The 17,750-nt window shown below is 35.1% G+C and overlaps 1 protein-coding gene across 1 annotated transcript; it reads right to left on the bottom strand.

The window, feature by feature from the left end:
- Nucleotides 1-2,322: 2,322 nt before the first annotated feature.
- On the bottom strand, nucleotides 2,323-15,947 carry LOC101890944 (heat shock 70 kDa protein cognate 1). Its single transcript, XM_005183231.4, has 3 exons — nucleotides 15,458-15,947; nucleotides 15,071-15,293; nucleotides 2,323-4,135 (listed from the first exon to the last, which is right to left on the bottom strand). The coding sequence occupies exons 2-3, from the start codon at nucleotides 15,273-15,275 to the stop codon at nucleotides 2,400-2,402; spliced, it is 1,941 nt and encodes a 646-aa protein (XP_005183288.1). The 5' UTR covers nucleotides 15,276-15,293; nucleotides 15,458-15,947; the 3' UTR covers nucleotides 2,323-2,399.
- Nucleotides 15,948-17,750: the final 1,803 nt, after the last annotated feature.

Genomic DNA, 17,750 nt, shown 5'->3' with positions numbered 1-17,750 from the left:
ATTGTCCCAGCAGCTGTTTCGATGCGACTAACTGTATTCTTCTATCATGGTCCATATGTACTGTTTCGATCACAGTGAACCCTATTTATAATAATAGACATACATAGCACGCCATCTACCAAATGTCTTGGGCACTGCTTGGTGCTACAGGTGTTAAGATTTTTAGATTTTTATGCACTCCACCATACATAGTGGGGAGGTTATATTAAGTTCGTCATTCCGTTTGTAAGTCATTGAAATAATCATTTTAGACCCAACAAAGTATATATATTCTTGATCGGCGCAAAATTCTAAGATGATTTAGCCTTGTCCGTCCGTCTGTTATAATCACTATACAGTCAAAACGAATTAAGATAGGAAGCTAAGGCTGGAAATACATAAAGCGCATATTTGGCTAGCTTAAGTCATCGGCTGGCTTCTTCGTAAATGAACAAAGGAGTTTTAGGTTGACCTAGTTCGATTTTGGCCCTAGGCTCCTTTGTTCATTTCCGAAGAAGCCAGCCACGATATCGTATAGCCCCCATATAACGCTACCCCCCGAATTGGGTATTTTTATAATTTCAGCCACATTTCTTAACGGAATTGTCTGAAAAACTACACAAGGTGTTCTTTGTGAGCACTTTACCCCCAGACATAGATTTGTCTATATAGATCCACAATATCGTATATCCCCCCAATATATCGGCACATTCCGATATTCGGTATTTTTAAGATTTTAACAGAATTTTTAATGGATTTTATTTTTTTTTTTTTTTAAATTTTTATAATTCGTTCCAAATGATAGAGGGTATTCAAAGGTCGGCCCGGCCGAGCTTACTGCTTTTTTACTTGTTTTTAATCATACGCAATCCCTACAGATATTTTGAATTTATATTACGGAAATTTTTTTATGTTATTCCTATATTTTTATTATACCCTACACTACATTGTGGTAAGGGTATTATGTCGGCGAACCATTTGGAATTGGTGAGAATCGGTTCAAATTTAGATATTATTATACAAAAATAGATCTTCTCACGACTGAATTTTTTTTTAATCCGATGCGAAATCCACATACCATAGTAGAAGAATACAGGTAGATGCATCAACGCTTGGGAACATTGATATGTCAACATTCCTTTAATTTTTCTTCAAAAATAAGTAGATTTGTATAAGTTTTCCAAAATTGTGGGACAAAAATGTTGAAAAAATACGATGCTTGAAAAAAATGGTCATATACATGGTACAATGAAGAAAAGGTAGGCCAACTTTGAAAAAATTGCAAGTATAGAGGTCTACCTGTTTGGCTTGTAATGTCAGAATTAGTATCAAAACAATAAAAAAAAATCAAACAACTTGTTGCATATATTTTGAATAAATAATTGAAAACCGCGATAACTGAATGAAAGGTGAACACTCTTTTCAAAAGAAAATAAAAAAATTAAAATCATATGGTATCATAGCCCTACCTTGATATCAATGTACCATGCTCATATAGGCTCTGTTCTAGAACTACAAAAATGTAAAACTTTTTTACTACGATAACCGATTATTCCTCTATGATATCGAAAAAAAAAGTTGCAAAACCAGTGGATTCTTGCTGGATCTGGAACAGAGCAAAGATTGCCGAAATGTCCATGGCGTTGGCAAAAAATATTAAAGCTTTTACGAGTCATGCGGAAGCTTTCTTCGAAAAAGGCGGTTGTGTATCTGGGAATATCATATTCCCAAACATTTTTGTCTTTCCTATAATGACTATGGAATTAATTTTTTTCGCACTAGAAATAGAATTCTTATAAATTTTCTATATTTTTCCAGACATTTTCAGGATCCGCTGAAGATCATTTCGTTTTTTATTAAGCCCACATTTTTAAATAAATGTTTGATCAGCTGTTTGTTAATACAATGGCAAAACAATAAAGGTAAACTCATTTGTTAAATTCAATTGACAACCCTTTTCTGAACTCGAACTCGACCTTGTTATTTTGTAAATAAAATCTATCTAAAATATTTTCGTATGTCGAGTGGCAGATTTTACAAAATAAATAAATAATCTTTTGTTCTCGGCAGTCCCTTTCACATAATAGCATATATGTAATTTTATCGAATTTCGGATTACCGAAAGCAGCCGACAAGGTAGCTAACGAAAAAAAAGTTACACCACTACTCATGGTACAATAAAAAAAGGTAACCAATAATAGATTTATCTTTATGATATCAGAAAAAATTTCGAAACTGTTAGATTCTTGCAGGTTCTGGAAAAGATCAATATTTTGCACTTGAATAAACAAAAACTTTATTAATAAAAATTATGTTTTCAAAAAATAAAAATAAATAAACTTTACAACAAAAAAATTCCACAAACGACATTAGTTCTTTGTCATCAGCAACCATTCGCATCCTCTTCCATTTTCCACATTTTAATCCACTTCTTCAATGGTAGGTCCAGTAGAACCACCAGGTGCTGGCCCAGCACCAGCTCCTCCAGGCATACCACCAGCATTTGGTGGTGGTGCAGCACCGCCCTGATAGAGACGAGTTATTATCGGATTGCAAATCTTTTCCAATTCCTTTTGTTTATATTCGTATTCATCCTTTTCGGCTGTTTGATTGCCATCTAACCAGGAAATGGTCTCATTGCATTTCTGCATAATCATTTGACGATCCGAATCCGATACCTTCGTACGTACGTTCTCATCATCGAGCGTGGCTTTCATTTGGAAACAATAGGATTCAAGCGAGTTTTTGGCATTAACACGTTCACGTTGCTTCTCATCCTCATGGCGATAGGCTTCGGCATCGTTGACCATGCGTTCAATGTCTTCTTTACTCAAACGGCCCTTGTCATTGGTGATGGTGATTTTGTTTTCCTTATTCGTGGACTTCTCAACAGCAGTGACATTTAAGATGCCATTGGCATCAATATCGAAGGTCACCTCGATTTGTGGCACACCCCTGGGAGCAGGTGGTATGCCACTCAATTCAAATTTACCCAAGATATTGTTATCCTTGGTCATGGCACGTTCACCCTCAAAGACCTGAATCAACACACCAGGTTGATTGTCCGAGTAGGTGGTGAAGACCTGGGTCTGTTTCGTGGGTATGGTGGTGTTGCGTTTTATCAAAACAGTCATAACACCGCCGGCTGTCTCAATACCCAATGACAGTGGTGTTACATCCAACAACAAAAGATCCTGGACAGCCTCAGACTTATCGCCATGTAATATGGCTGCTTGCACTGCGGCGCCATAGGCCACAGCCTCATCGGGGTTAATGGACTTATTCAAATCTTTGCCATTGAAAAAGTCCTGCAATAACTTCTGGACTTTGGGTATACGCGTGGAACCACCCACCAAAACAATGTCGTGTATCTGACCCTTATCCATTTTGGCATCACGCAAAGCCTTGGCCACCGGTTCCATGGTGCCACGGAACAGATCACCATTCAATTCCTCAAAACGGGCCCGGGTAATAGAGGTATAAAAATCAATACCATCCATCAGCGAATCAATTTCAATGCTGGCCTGGGTGGAGGCGGACAAAGTCCGCTTGGCCCTCTCGCAAGCGGTGCGCAAACGTCTCAAGGCCCTCTTGTTGGTGGACAGGTCTTTCTTGTGTTTCCTTTGAAATTCTTGCACAAAATGATTAACCATGCGATTGTCAAAATCTTCACCACCCAAATGGGTGTCGCCCGCAGTGGATTTAACCTCAAAAATGCCATCCTCAATGGTTAGAATGGAAACATCGAAGGTACCACCACCCAAATCGAAAATCAAAACATTACGCTCCGAGGTGCCCTTCTTATCCAAGCCATAGGCAATAGCCGCTGCAGTAGGTTCATTGATAATACGCAACACATTCAAACCGGCAATGGCACCAGCGTCCTTGGTAGCCTGCCTCTGCGAGTCATTGAAATAAGCTGGCACGGTTATTACGGCATCAGTTACAGTGCGACCCATATAGGCTTCGGCAGTTTCCTTCATTTTGGTCAAAACCATTGATGATACTTCCTCAGGGAAAAAGGATTTCTTCTCGCCTTTATATTCCACGCGGATTTTTGGCTTACCACCATCGCTCACCACCTCAAAGGGCCAGTGTTTCATGTCACTCTGGACCGTGATGTCATCGAATTTGCGACCAATTAAACGTTTGGCATCTAGAAAAAGAGAGGGAAAAATCTGTTATTCTTTGATAGGTTATGGCAGGAGAATTTTTGGTTGGTTCAATCGAAGATTGTGTTATCGAAATGCATTTTCAAGAAGTAAAATAGTATCAGTCGGTTTTGCGGACAGATGTATACCCCCAGCCTTGAGTTATAATTATTTAATCCGTTGACCCTTTATGGGGGAGGTTCCGAAGCAGTTGGCCAATCGTATATGCCCTAAGACTGATATAAATATTACAACGTGCCAGATTTCACCTATTATCGACTATTTCCTACACTTTATATGAGATACAGGATGAGATGAAAAAACTGCAACCAAAATCAGAATGCTTTCATTTCTAAACCACTCGTCCGACAGCTGTTAAAATTATTCAAGTAACAGCCCTTTATATTCTTTACAAGTGCACATAAGCATTTTCGTGAGAATTTTCCAGAAATAGGGTTATTCGTGATGGAATTCAAGCGTGACGGTGTGATTTTTTTATATTTGGCTGGAAAACCACAAGAGGCTATCGTTAGAGCCCTCCAGCATTTAAAAAGATGTGAATAAATCTTTTGTGTCTCGTACCAATTGCTCGTTACTGTGATACTGGTAGCGTAGCCCGACGTCAAGGAAGTGGACGGAAGAAAACAGCGAGATCAACAGAAATGGTTCGAAAAGTAAAGAAGCGACCTCGTCGCAGTGGCCGAAAAATGGCTTGTGAGCTGAACATATCGCAATATTCCATTCGGCAAATATAGAAAAATGTGCTCGGGGTAAAGCCATTGAAATTTCAAAAAGTGCAAGAACTTACACCTCAACGGAAAGAAAATCGACTCAAAGGAGCTAAAGAGTTGCTTCTCTCTGCACCGAAAGTGGTGAACTGCCAAATTTGGTTTCTCCGATGAAAAAAAATATGTGGTCCAGCAGTTTTTAAACAAACAAAATGATCGTGTTTACTTGCCAAAGAAGTCAGCTGAAAATCTGCACCTTCGGTTGGCCACATCAAGCGCCGGCCATGGTGATGGTGTGAGCCGCCATAACAGCCGATGGTCGCTCTCCGCTCGTTTAAATCGACCGTGGCATCAGAATAAACGCGAAAATATTCTGAAGGTTGTACTAAAACCTTGGGCACGAAAATATTTTGGCCGCAGACCTTGGACATTCCAACAGGACTCCGAACGATCGCACTCAGCACGCGACCCCCAAGAATGGTTCTTCGCTTCATTTCCAGCGCACAATGGCCACCAAAATCTCCGAATACCAATCCGTTGGACTATTGCGTCTGGAGTATTTTAGAAAGCAAGTTTGGCACTAAAAAATACCAAAGTGTCGATCGATCACCTCAAGCAAGCGCTTCGCCGGGAATGGGCCAAAATACCGCAGAGCAAGATTCGGACAGTGTGTGACGGTTTCATTGGCCATTTGAAGCCATAATTCTTGCCAAAGGTGACCAATTTGAACAAGTCTAAACTTATTCTAAAATTTGATGCTATTTTCGATCTGTTTTGCTTTTATTCAATAAAATTAAAAAAATGTAAAAATTGTGGCGTTTGACTTTGTTGCTTATTTTTATATCACCCTGCATATATACATTTTTTTGTTTTGAAAATTCCGACCATTTTTGGTGGAGGTACCAGAAAATGTAGACCGATATTGCCCATCTTCGAGCTCGATGTAAGTTTGATAATAATATTACTATGTACAAAGTTTGAATCAGATCGGATACTCTCTTCGAGAGTTATCGGATTTGGTTCAAGGAGACCTAGGGTCTAAAACCATTATTTCGATGAGACACGTTTTGGCCGTATCAAATGATATATACCCTCTCTAGCCATATGGTTGAGGGTGTAACAAGATTGCCATCGATCACGTAATCCCTAATAATATAAACTTGTTATCGATCGAAAAGTTGCTATCGATTTTTTTTTATTTTTAGAAAAATCTTGTTCTGTTCCTGAACTGTTTTTACTCCGCTAAAAGATTTTTCTTTTATGAAATCGAAAAAAATGGCAAAACTATTAAATTCTTGCAGGTTCTGGAACAGAAGCTACAATTTTGCTTAGATCATTTTTGTCCGCAGGTAGTTCAAGTTCGAAGATGGGCTATATCAGTCCACGATATCATATAGCCCCATGTAACAATGCCCCCCATATGCGATATTTTTATGATTTTTGCTACATTTTCCAATAAAATTGACTGAAAATCCACACGCGGAGTTCCTTCTGAGTACTCTACCCCCTGGAGTTTATATGGGTCCACGATATCGTATATTCCCCCGATATACGGTATTTTCATAATTTGAGCCAAATTTTATCAAAGGAATTGTCTGAAAATCCACACCAGGAGTTCCTTCTAAGTACTCTGACCCCTGGAAGAGAATTGCCTATATAGGTCCACGACATTGTATATCCCCCATATAACGGTACCTCCCGATATACGGCATTTTCATGATTTTAGCCAAATTTTGTCAACGGAATTGTCTGAAAATCCACACCAGAAGTTCCTTCTGAGTACTTTTCCCTCTGTAAGAGAATTGTCCATACAGGTCTGCGATATCGTATAGTCCCCATTCAACGGTACCCCACCATATTCGGTATTTTGTTGATTTTATCAAATTTTTTTGACCGGAGTTATTTCAAATTTCGTATTTAAAGTTCGTAATGGGTACTAAAGCCTATGACAAAAACTTGCGTATGAAGGTCCACGTTTTCATATGGCCCTCCATATAACGATGCCTCTTGATATTCGGTATTTTGAAGATTTTGGATACATTATTCAGGGGAATTGTTTCAAATTTAGTATTTCAAACTCGTATCGAGTACCGCAACCTATGACCATTACTGGGGGCTATGAAGGTCCACGTCTTCATATATAGCCCACATATAGTGGCACATCCCTTTATCCGGTATTTTGATGATATTAGCGAAATTATTCCCGGAATTGTTTCAAGTTTCGTATTTAAAGTTCGTAATGGGCATTCACAGCCTATGAAAAAAAAAAATATTTCTATTGCAGCACCACGTCTTCGTATAGCCCTCATTGGACGGATTTTTTTGGAAATTTTTTAAGTCTTCCTTCAAAATGGTGGAGGATATTTGTTTTTTACTTGTTTGAAGATCAAATTGTTATCGACTATAGAAAGTCTGGGTTTCTCAAAATACATTCCTGTTATCGAATATGTTCCCTATTGAATCGATCAAACCGATAACCTTGTTATCGAAATTATTTTACCTTAAAATTGATTCTTATCCTCGAAATTTTTCAAAATTTTTCCAATAAAAAATAAACAACCCATTACACAAAGACTGTTCCAGAACCGGCTAGAACCTACTAGTTTTGCAAATTTATTTCGATATCATAAAGGCAAAATCGGTTATCGTTGTAAAAACTTTTAAATTCTTACAGTTCTGAAACACACCAACAAATATACAACTCGTTTTTCATAAATAAAATATTTATTTTAATTTACAACTATTTTATTTCAAGGATTACAGCCAAACTTAAAATTAATCACACAAGGAAGACTTTCAGTGCATTGGCAGGGTAGGAGGACATAAACGGGTATGGCAAACAACAACACTACTACAGATGCAGAGCAGTTGAACAAACGTGTTAAAAAACTGAAATTAGACAAGCAAGACAACAAAATTTTTGGGAATTAGTACTGTTTTGCCTTACAACAACAACAAAAGGTTTTGGTTAAAAATATAGAGAGACATTTTGGTTAATAAAATTGACAATGAAGGATGAATGCAATTCGAAAAAAGTACGATCTTCTTGGGTACTGTAAGGATGAGAATACATAGAACGCATTTTTGTCTGGCTTAAGTCATTGGCTGACTTCGTCGTAGAATAACAATGGAGTTTTAGGTTGACTTAGGTCGATTTTGGTCTTACGTTCCTTTGTTATTTTCCGAAGATGCCAGCCCGTCAAAAAAGCCTTTTATGTACTCTCACCTTAACGAAATCTAATTGGGAGCCCAATTCAGATCAGAGTAGAACAGTATTTTGTTATAATTGCCTCGACAAGTGCCTAACAATTTGCAAAAAAGATAAACGAAAACTACTTGTCAAAGTAAATATGGATTCTGGCTGACAGCTATTTATAAATATCGGCAATGTTGTGACAATGAAAATCTATATGATAAACGAACCGCCACACACACGGACACAAACATACCCCAAATATTTTCACAACACAAAAAGACATGAATGAAATTCTTTGTTTACATCCATCCACATCAAAAAAAAAACACAAAATGATAACCATCAACGAACTGTGAAATCAAAACTTTTGATTATTGTTCTCTGGCAAATGGACGAAATTGATTGAGTGTCTGTGTGTGTGTGCCTGCGTCTCTGTTTAATTTTATTTTCAATTTGTTAAACTAATGCAGGCGATGCTATTTCTCGAGCACATTGAAATGTGTGTTTTAGCCACAATCAAAATATATAATTTTATTTTTTTGGCAACAAACTGTTGGTCGTAAACATTGACCATTAATGACGTGGTTAAACATGCGAAAAGCATATTTGAATGCAAACGTTTATTGGATGGGGTCATAGTTAAGATTTTAATACAATGGGGAAAAAATAGAAATTTAGAATTAGACAAATATTTAATTGTGATGGAAATGGCGCCCAAAACCGTAAAGAATATTTAAATTAATAAGTTGTCTAAGTTGTCCAGAACCTGCAAGAATCTTCAAGTTTTTCAATTTTTTTTCGATTTTGTATAGTTAAAATCGGTTATCGTAGTAAAAAATTCATAAAAAATACTAGTTGGGTAGTAGGGACGTACGAAACATTTTACCAAACCATAGTCGAATTATAAGTAATTTTGTAGAGAATATATCTACAGAAAAATTTGTTATCGAGCAAGTTGTCAATAGAAAGTAGTTTCCAACAGGAAAAAAAATTAGTTTTCCGCAGAAAAGACTATTGTTGGACTGGTGTTTCTAAAAAGAAAATCATGTTATCGAAGATGTTCTCTAATGAATCAGTCAACTCGATAACCATGTTATCGAATTTACTTTCCTTTAAAATTGATGGTAATTCTCGAACTGTTATCGTAGTAAAAACTTTTACATTCTTGCAGTTCTGAAACTAACCAATTGCCAAGCGAATTTTCCAAAACAGAAAGAATCATGGTAGAACAATAAAGATAGATGCATCAACGCTTGGGAACATTGATATGTCAAAATTTCAGAACGATTTATCAAAAAATAGGTAGAGGAGGTTGTTATGTTATGCATTTTCAACAATTTTAAAGAATCTAAATAATTTTTCATTCAAATTTTTCCATTCCAAAATTGGTTTGACAGTTTATTGTCCCAGCAGCTGTGTCGATGCGACCATGGAAACAATGCAACATTTTCATTAAGATAACCGATTTTCCTTTTGTGATATCAGAAAAACGGCAAAAATAGTCTATTCATGCTGGTTCTGTAACAGACCCTTTATAGATTTCTACAAATAAAAAATAAATCGAAACAGATTTCTATACGATAAATGGCTAATCGAACATAATTTCCATGGAAAACGTTTTGGTGTACGTATTTTTCACAACAAATATTTGTTATTTGACGTGCTTTTGATAAAAACAAAATGTTATCAAAAAAAGTTATAAGTTAAAAATGTAAAATAATCGATTTTCCTTTTACGATATCGGAAAAAATCAAAAATAGACGATTCTTGCAGTTTCTGGAACATAGCATTTGTTTCTAGTTCCTTTAGAGAAACACGTTATTGAACGATTTTCTATGAAAAAACTTGTTATCGTAAGTTTTGTTATTTTTTATAGAAAAACTTGTCATTAAAAAAAAATATGGTCAATATACTTTCCAGAGCCAGTAAGAATGTAAAAATCTACTAAGATAACGATTTTCCTCTAATGATATCGAAAAAATAGCAAAACCAGTAGATTCCTGCAGTTGCTGGAACAGACCCTAAATAGATTTCCACAAATAAATAACAAATTATCGAAAAAGTTTTGTATACGATAATTGTCTAATCGAACATAATTTCGATAGAAAATAGAAATAGACGTTTCTTACAGGTTCTAGAACAGAGCATTATTTTTCTAGTTCCTTTAGAGAAACAGGTTATTGAACGATTTTCTATGAAATAACTTGTTATCGAAAGGTTTTTTATTTTATTTTTATTATAATTTCTCTCTTAGAAAAACATGTTATTAAAAAAAAATATGGTCCATATACGTACTAGACGCAGTAAGAATGTAAAAAATCGACTACGATAATCGATTTTTCCTTTATGAAATCGATAATAAATTACGAAACTAGTAAATCCTTGCAGGTTCTGGAACAGAGCAATAATGTGTTGTTATCGACCAAGTTTTACATAAAAGTTTGAATTCCGAAACAGTTTAATTTCATTTAAATAAGAACTTACTATCGAAAAAAATGCTAAAAAAATACTTGTTATCGAACCTTTTTCTCCACTAAGGATATGTTTTTTTTAGCCAGTTTGACAATAACTTAACCCATTTTAATATCTAGTTACTAAATTCGAATGCAAAAATGTATTTGTGTCGGACACATTCGCATGTTTTCCACCACTATAACAGAAACATTCAATCATTTGTTATCTCATGTGGTCTGTAGATCTAAAAATGACAACTATGGCAATGTACAGCATAATGATGTTGCCTTTCAAAAGGCTGATACGACTGCACCCGCAACTTTAAAAAAAATATGAGAAATTTGAAATTTAGTGTTTTGCATGAATTGATTGAGGACAAACAGGCGCGCATCTATAATAGACAGAGGAGGAAACTGCAAGTACCAAGAACATTATAAATAATTTGAGTTAGGAAAAAACATCAAGAGAATATATTTCTTTTGATAAATCTATAACAACAAATAAAGAAAAAAATAACATGGAATGGCAATAAATATGAGTTATCGAAAATCCTCTTCTACTAACCTAAAACTGAAAGATAATGAATGGTCTGTTCCAGAACTTCAATAATGTAAAAAAATTACATTAACCGATTTTCCCTTTATGATATCGAAAGAAATTGCAAAACTTGTAGACACTTGCAGGTTAAGGAAAAGAGCAGAAGGATACGTTTATATATGTTCCAGAACTGCAAGAATGTAAAAGTTTTTACAACGATAACCGATTTTTCCTTTATGATATCGAAAATTTTTCAAAACTAGTACATTCTAGCAGGTTCTGGAACAGAACTAATGTAATTTGGAACCAGCTTCAAAATTGTTGGGTGATTAGGCAGCATTAAAATTTTATTCTTTGTAAATACTAAAGCTGCTATCAGATGATAAGGGTTTTACGAATGAAGTGTCAAATTTTCATAGTGTAGAAGTTGCACGCATCGTGTGATACATGGACGATATTTCAGTTGTGAAATACATGAGAAAATTACATATGAACTTTTTCGATCACGGCGAGCCCTATTTTCATCAGAAAAATATAATTTAATCAAAAGTTTTGTTTGTTTGTTGTTGTGTGAAAATATATAAAATTAAATTTGCGATAAAAAGTCACCGATAAAGTGTTATATTTTTATAGAAAATACAATAAAATCACTATGTAACCAAAGGAAATAAAAAAAAATATTCAAGTGTGTGATAGCAAGACTTATGAGTCATATGTACAATTTTGACATACACACGGAAATACACATGTATATTAAAAGTGACAGCACATGTGTAGAACGTTATCGTGCGATAACAGCGTAAACGCGCCAACGGCTGTTACCATCATGGTAGAAGAATACAAGTAGTCGCATCGACACAGATGCTGGGACAAAGAACTGTCAAACCAATTTTGGTATTGAAGATTTTTAATGAAAAATTATTTAAATTTTTAAAAATTGTGAAAAAATTCATATCTTAACAACGTTCGATTGACGTCGTATAAGAAAACATATACAAATCCACTTATTTTTGTCAAAACATTTTAAAAATTTTGACATGTCAATGTTTCCAAGCGTTGATGCATCTAATTATATTCTTCTACCATGGTTACCTTCTATTCTTATACCATGTTCAGAGGGCGTATTCCCATGTGAAAGTAAACGGTATTGCAGCTATTTGCTTAATTTCCAATTTTTTTCTTTATCATTCCATTTGTTTTGATTGAAAACTATGTCACAAAGGAAAGATAAAAATTACTTTAAGTAAAATGATTTTTTAATAACTTTGACCTAAAGCGAACATAGCCTGAAAGTTTTCCTTTGATAGTTTTATAAACATCCTTATTATACCATGATTTATTCTCATTTATCACAGCTAATCTTTAAGATTGGTTGTCACAATAATTATTACAATTAAAATCACAGAAAAAAACATTGACAAAATTTTTACACTGCATTTGGTTTTGAAAATTTGATGGAATACTTTATAGATTTGTCTGGAATTGTCCAGCAACTTCTTTCGGAGTGAGTAAGGCTGGAAATACATAAAGCGCATATTTGCACGCATCGTGTGATACATGGACGATATTTCAGTTGTGAAATACATGAGAAAATTACATGTGAAATTTTTCGATCACGGCGAGCCCTATTTTCATCAGAAAAATATAATTTAATCAAAAGTTTTGTTTGTTGTTCTGTGAAAATATATAAAATTAAATTTGCGATAAAAAGTCACCGATAAAGTGTTATATTTTTATAGAAAATACAATAAAATCACTATGTAACCAAAGGAAATAAAAAAAAATATTCAAGTGTGTGATAGCAAGACTTATGAGTCATATGTACAATTTTGACATACACACGGAAATACACATGTATATTAAAAGTGACAGCACATGTGTAGAACTTTATCGTGCGATAACAGCGTAAATGCGCCAACGGCTGTTACCATCATGGTAGAAGAATACAAGTAGTCGCATCGACACAGATGCTGGGACAAAGAACTGTCAAACCAATTTTGGTATTGAAGATTTTTATTTAAATTTTTAAAAATTGTGAAAAAATTCATATCTTAACAACGTTCGATTGACGTCGTATAAGAAAACATATACAAATCCACTTATTTTTGTCAAAACATTTTAAAAATTTTGACATGTCAATGTATCCAAGCGTTGATGCATCTAATTATATTCTTCTACCATGGTTACCTTCTATTCTTATACCATGTTCAGAGGGCGTATTCCCAGGTGAAAGTAAAAGGTATTGCAGCTATTTGTTTAATTTCCAATTTTTTTCTTTATCATTCCATTTGTTTTGATTGAAAACTATGTCACAAAGGAAAGATAAAAATTACTTTAAGTAAAATGATTTTTTAATAACTTTGACCTAAAGCGGACATAGCCTGAAAGTTTTCCTTTGATAGTTTTATAAACATCCTTATTATACCATGATTTATTCTCATTTATCACAGCTAATCTTTAAGATTGGTTGTCACAATAATTATTACAATTAAAATCACAGAAAAAAAACATTGACAAAATTTTTACACTGCATTTGGTTTTGAAAATTTGATGGAATACTTTATAGATTTGTCTGGAATTGTCCAGCAACTTCTTTCGGAGTGAGTAAGGCTGGAAATACATAAAGCGCATATTTGGCTGGCTTAAGTCATCGGCTGGCTTCTTCGTAAATGAGCAAAGGAGTTTTAGGTTGACCTAGTTCGATTTTGGTCCTAGGCTCCTTTGTTCATTTCCGAAGAAGCCAGCCGATGACTTAAGCCAGCCAAATAAGCGCTTTATGTATTCCCAGCTTAAGGTAGGTAAAATACTCATTTGCAATAAAATTGTGGAAAGTAAACATAAAACTCTAAAACATTCAAACAATCAGCTGATTTGTCAAAATAAAACAATTTCTCCGCCAATCAAGCGAAATGAAGAATGCAAAAATTAAAAATGATAAAAAATAAAGCTGTTATAAAATTGCTACCCCAAATAAAAATCACTGGTCCATCAACTTTTGTTCTGATAATGTAAAGGTGAGAGTACATAAATAGCATGAAGTCTTCGCATGGCATATTTTGTGAAATATCATAAAGGATTGCCAGATCCGCACTCAAATTCTGCCGTCGTTTCTCTTTATAATTTGACATTAATATGCCTAGCCATGATGCCAAGCTGCTTATGTAACCTCTCCTTAAGGTAGTTTTATACTCTTTTGCAAGAAAATTGTGTAAAGTAAACATAAAGCTTAAAAGCGTTCAAGCAATCAGCTGATTTGTCAAAACAAAACGATTTCTCCGCCAATCAAACGAAATGAAGCACGCAATAATAAAAAAATGATAAAAAATGACAATGTTTTAAAATTGTCAGACCAAATTTAAATCACCGGAAAGTTTTTAATGAAACATATATAAATTGTCAACTCCACAACTATTAAAAAACACCTTTTTCGTGCCAGGGCTGGATTTCTGTTCTATGAAAATATGATATAAAAATTATTTCCTTTAAACAATGTTTCATTTGACATTTCTTTCCTATGGTACACTTGCCATGGTAATCTCATGCTATCATGCCATTACAATTTTTTTCTTTTACGTCCCTTCATTGTCAAATTTATTTTTTGTAGTTCTACCTTAAATATGGGCGTATGTTGAAAAGATTTTTTCATTCATTTCAGACCAAATACTTTGTTCTCTGTATGTTTAAGTCCAAGAACAGATAAATAAATTTGGTATTTCTGAAATATAGAATGTAAAACTGTTTTTGCGTGCCAAGGAACGCTGAAAAAATACATTTATTATTTTTGTAAAATCTGCCACTAGTCATACGGAAATATTTTAGATATGAAATAGATAAAAGGTCAAGTTCATCAGAAAAGGGTTGCCATACTTAAATTAGCAAATGAATTTACCTTTATTGTTTTGCCATGTCCTTCGCTTTATAAAATTTTTCATTTCACATTTTCATAGAACAGAAGTGACCCCTCAGAACACACACAACCTACCGCAATAACTCTTATTTAAGCCATTTCACAAGCCATCACTTACCAAAAATGGTATTATTCGGATTCATAGCCACTTGATTTTTGGCAGCATCACCAATCAAACGTTCCGTATCAGTGAAAGCCACATAGGAGGGGGTGACACGATTGCCTTGATCATTGGCAATGATTTCAACTTTGCCATGCTGAAAGACACCAACACATGAATAGGTGGTGCCCAAGTCGATGCCAACAGCCGGAACTTTAGCCATTACAACCGCAAAAACAAGCTGCACGCGTGCAACGCCAGCGTAACAGACAGATTAACACGTGTTCGCGTCCACAACAGACAACACGAAGGAGAGGGAATAGAAAAGAAAAGCGTTTACATGATTAATTTTCTCGACATTACATAATGACCTTGAACATGAATTGCACTGCAGATAGATGTTACCTTTTCGTTTGTGCCTTTTTTAAACGTTTAAAGCGAAAAATTCGGGGTCTATTGGGATGTTAAAGAGCCCCCCTTGCCGTTTAGAACGTAAAACGATAGAGATATAGTGAAATTATCAAAAACAAAAGGACAAAGGCCAAAACGCGCAGGAATTCAAGGGCTTTATCCTTTTGCAGCTCCACAGCGTCAGAGATAATTGACAAATTGTTAGATAATAAAAATTAATTCCTGTATTTTTTCAACGCGCACGAAAATTCTCCTTTTTTCGTTGGCCTTGCACAAGAACTTTTGCTCGATTTTTCGTATTTCAATTTGAATTTTCTAGATTATTTTTATTCCTTTTTTTATTTATAGTTGTTGGCCACAAGAAATTCACTAAAACAGATCTGCTACGATTTGCTTGCTTGCTTGATTGTTTTGGTTTCCCGTTTATGTTCCGTCTTCGATCGCTGCTAAATGTCGTTTGTTGTGATCTTCGCGGGTTGGATGTTCAGTAAATGAATGCACTTTCTATTTCGCTCTTTTGCTCGAACAGTTGTTCTCTCGATGTCAATTTTCATTTGTTGCAAATTCACTTTCGTTGCAAGGTAAGAGAACTTTCATGCTATTTTTGCCACTTGGCAAAAAATGCTCTCTGCAATGTTGTTTTAAATATGTTTTGCAAATGTCATACATATAAAATATGAATTGCAATAAAATATTGTTATTTTCTTTTTCGAAAGCGGAAGCCAATTTTTAAAACATATCAACAATTAAAAATTTTTAACATTTTTAGGGTGGAAATACATAAAGCGCATATTTGGCTGACTTCGAATACATAAAGCGCATATTTGGCTGGCTTAAGGCTGGAAATACATAAAGAGCATATTTGGCAGTCTTAAGTCATCGGCTGGCTTCTTCGTAGATGAACAAAGGAGTTTTAGGTTGACCTAGTTCGATTTTGGCCCTAGGCTCCTTTGTTCATTTCCGAAGAAGCCAGCCGATGACTTAAGCCAGCCAAATAAGCGCTTTATGTATTCCCAGCTTAAGCCAGTCAAATAAGCGCTTTATGTATTCTCAGCTTTAGCCTATCATTATTAGAGAGAAAGCTAAATTTTAGTTTTCAATGTGGAGTATGGCTATGAACTTTGGCATGGAAGAACTGTACTAGGATAGCCAACCATAAAGGTGAGAATACATAAAACGCTTTTTTGACTGGCTAAGTCATCGCCTGTCTTCTTCGGAACAGAACAAAGGAGCGTTGTTCCATAATCGAACTAAGTCAACCTAAAATTCCTTTGTTCCTCTACGAAGAAGACAGCCGATGACTTAAGCCAGTCAAAAAAGCGTTTTATGTATTCTCACCTTAAGTTTATCCTTCTACATACCATATTTTTTATAGATACACTGACAATTAAGGATAAAAGTTCTTGTAAAACTATAAAAGAGAGCAGTACAAAGCTTAACTAATTATAAAGGTGCAAGTACATAAAAAGCTTGAAGTCATGGCTAGGCATATTAATGTCAAATTATAATAGAAAACGACGTTGTCACAAAATATGCCTAGCCATGACTTCAAGCTACTTATGTACTTCCACCTTAATGTTCCTTCTTTCGAATATAAGAAAAATGTGTTTTTGTAAAGTATTTTGTGACATCTGAAAATTGCAGTAGTTTTTATTTCTGTTGTAATATTGTGCCTAATTTATATAAGTTTGAATTTTTCCGCATAAAAAAAAAACTGCAACAAAGTCAAACGCCATAATTTTTATATATATTTTTTTTTAGATTTTATTGGATGAAAGCCAAAAATGTCAGAAATAGCATCAAATTTTAAAATAAGTTTAGATTTGTTCGAATTGGTCACCTTTAGCACGAATTATGGCCTTCAAATGGCAAATGAAACCGTCACACGCTGACCGAGTGTGGCTCTGCGGAATTTTGGTCCATTCCCGGCGAAGCGTTTGCTTGAGGTGATCGACACTTTGGTATTTTTTAGCGCCAACCTTCTTTTCCAAAATACCTCAGACACAATAGTCCAACGGATTTGTATCCGGAGATTTTGGTGGCCATTGTGCGCTGGAAATGAAGCGAGGAACCCCATTTTGGAAACATTCTTGAGTGGCGCCTGCTGAGTGCGATGGCGCTGAGTCCTCTTGCAAAGTCCAAGGTCTGCGGCCAAAATGTTTGCGTGCCCAAGGCCTTAATACACCCTCCAGAATATTTTCGCGATAATATTCGGTATTTATTCTGATGCCACGGTAGATTAATACGAGCAGAGGGCGACCATCAGCTGTTATGCCGACCCACACCA

This window comes from Musca domestica, unplaced genomic scaffold (genome assembly GCF_030504385.1).
Source record: "Musca domestica strain aabys unplaced genomic scaffold, Musca_domestica.polishedcontigs.V.1.1 6, whole genome shotgun sequence".
NCBI lineage: Eukaryota > Metazoa > Arthropoda > Insecta > Diptera > Muscidae > Musca > Musca domestica.
This window is presented reverse-complemented; position numbering and strand designations above follow the sequence as displayed.

What these genes read in the sequence shown, in the direction of transcription:
- LOC101890944 (XM_005183231.4), bottom strand. Translation starts at nt 15,275, where the DNA reads ATGGCTAAAGTTCCGGCTGTTGGCATCGACTTGGGCACCACCTATTCA. An exon ending in TCCGAATAATACCATTTTTG is followed by an intron (nt 4,136 to 15,070) that starts GTAAGTGATGGC and finishes CTCTTTTTCTAG; the next exon opens with ATGCCAAACGTTTAATTGGT.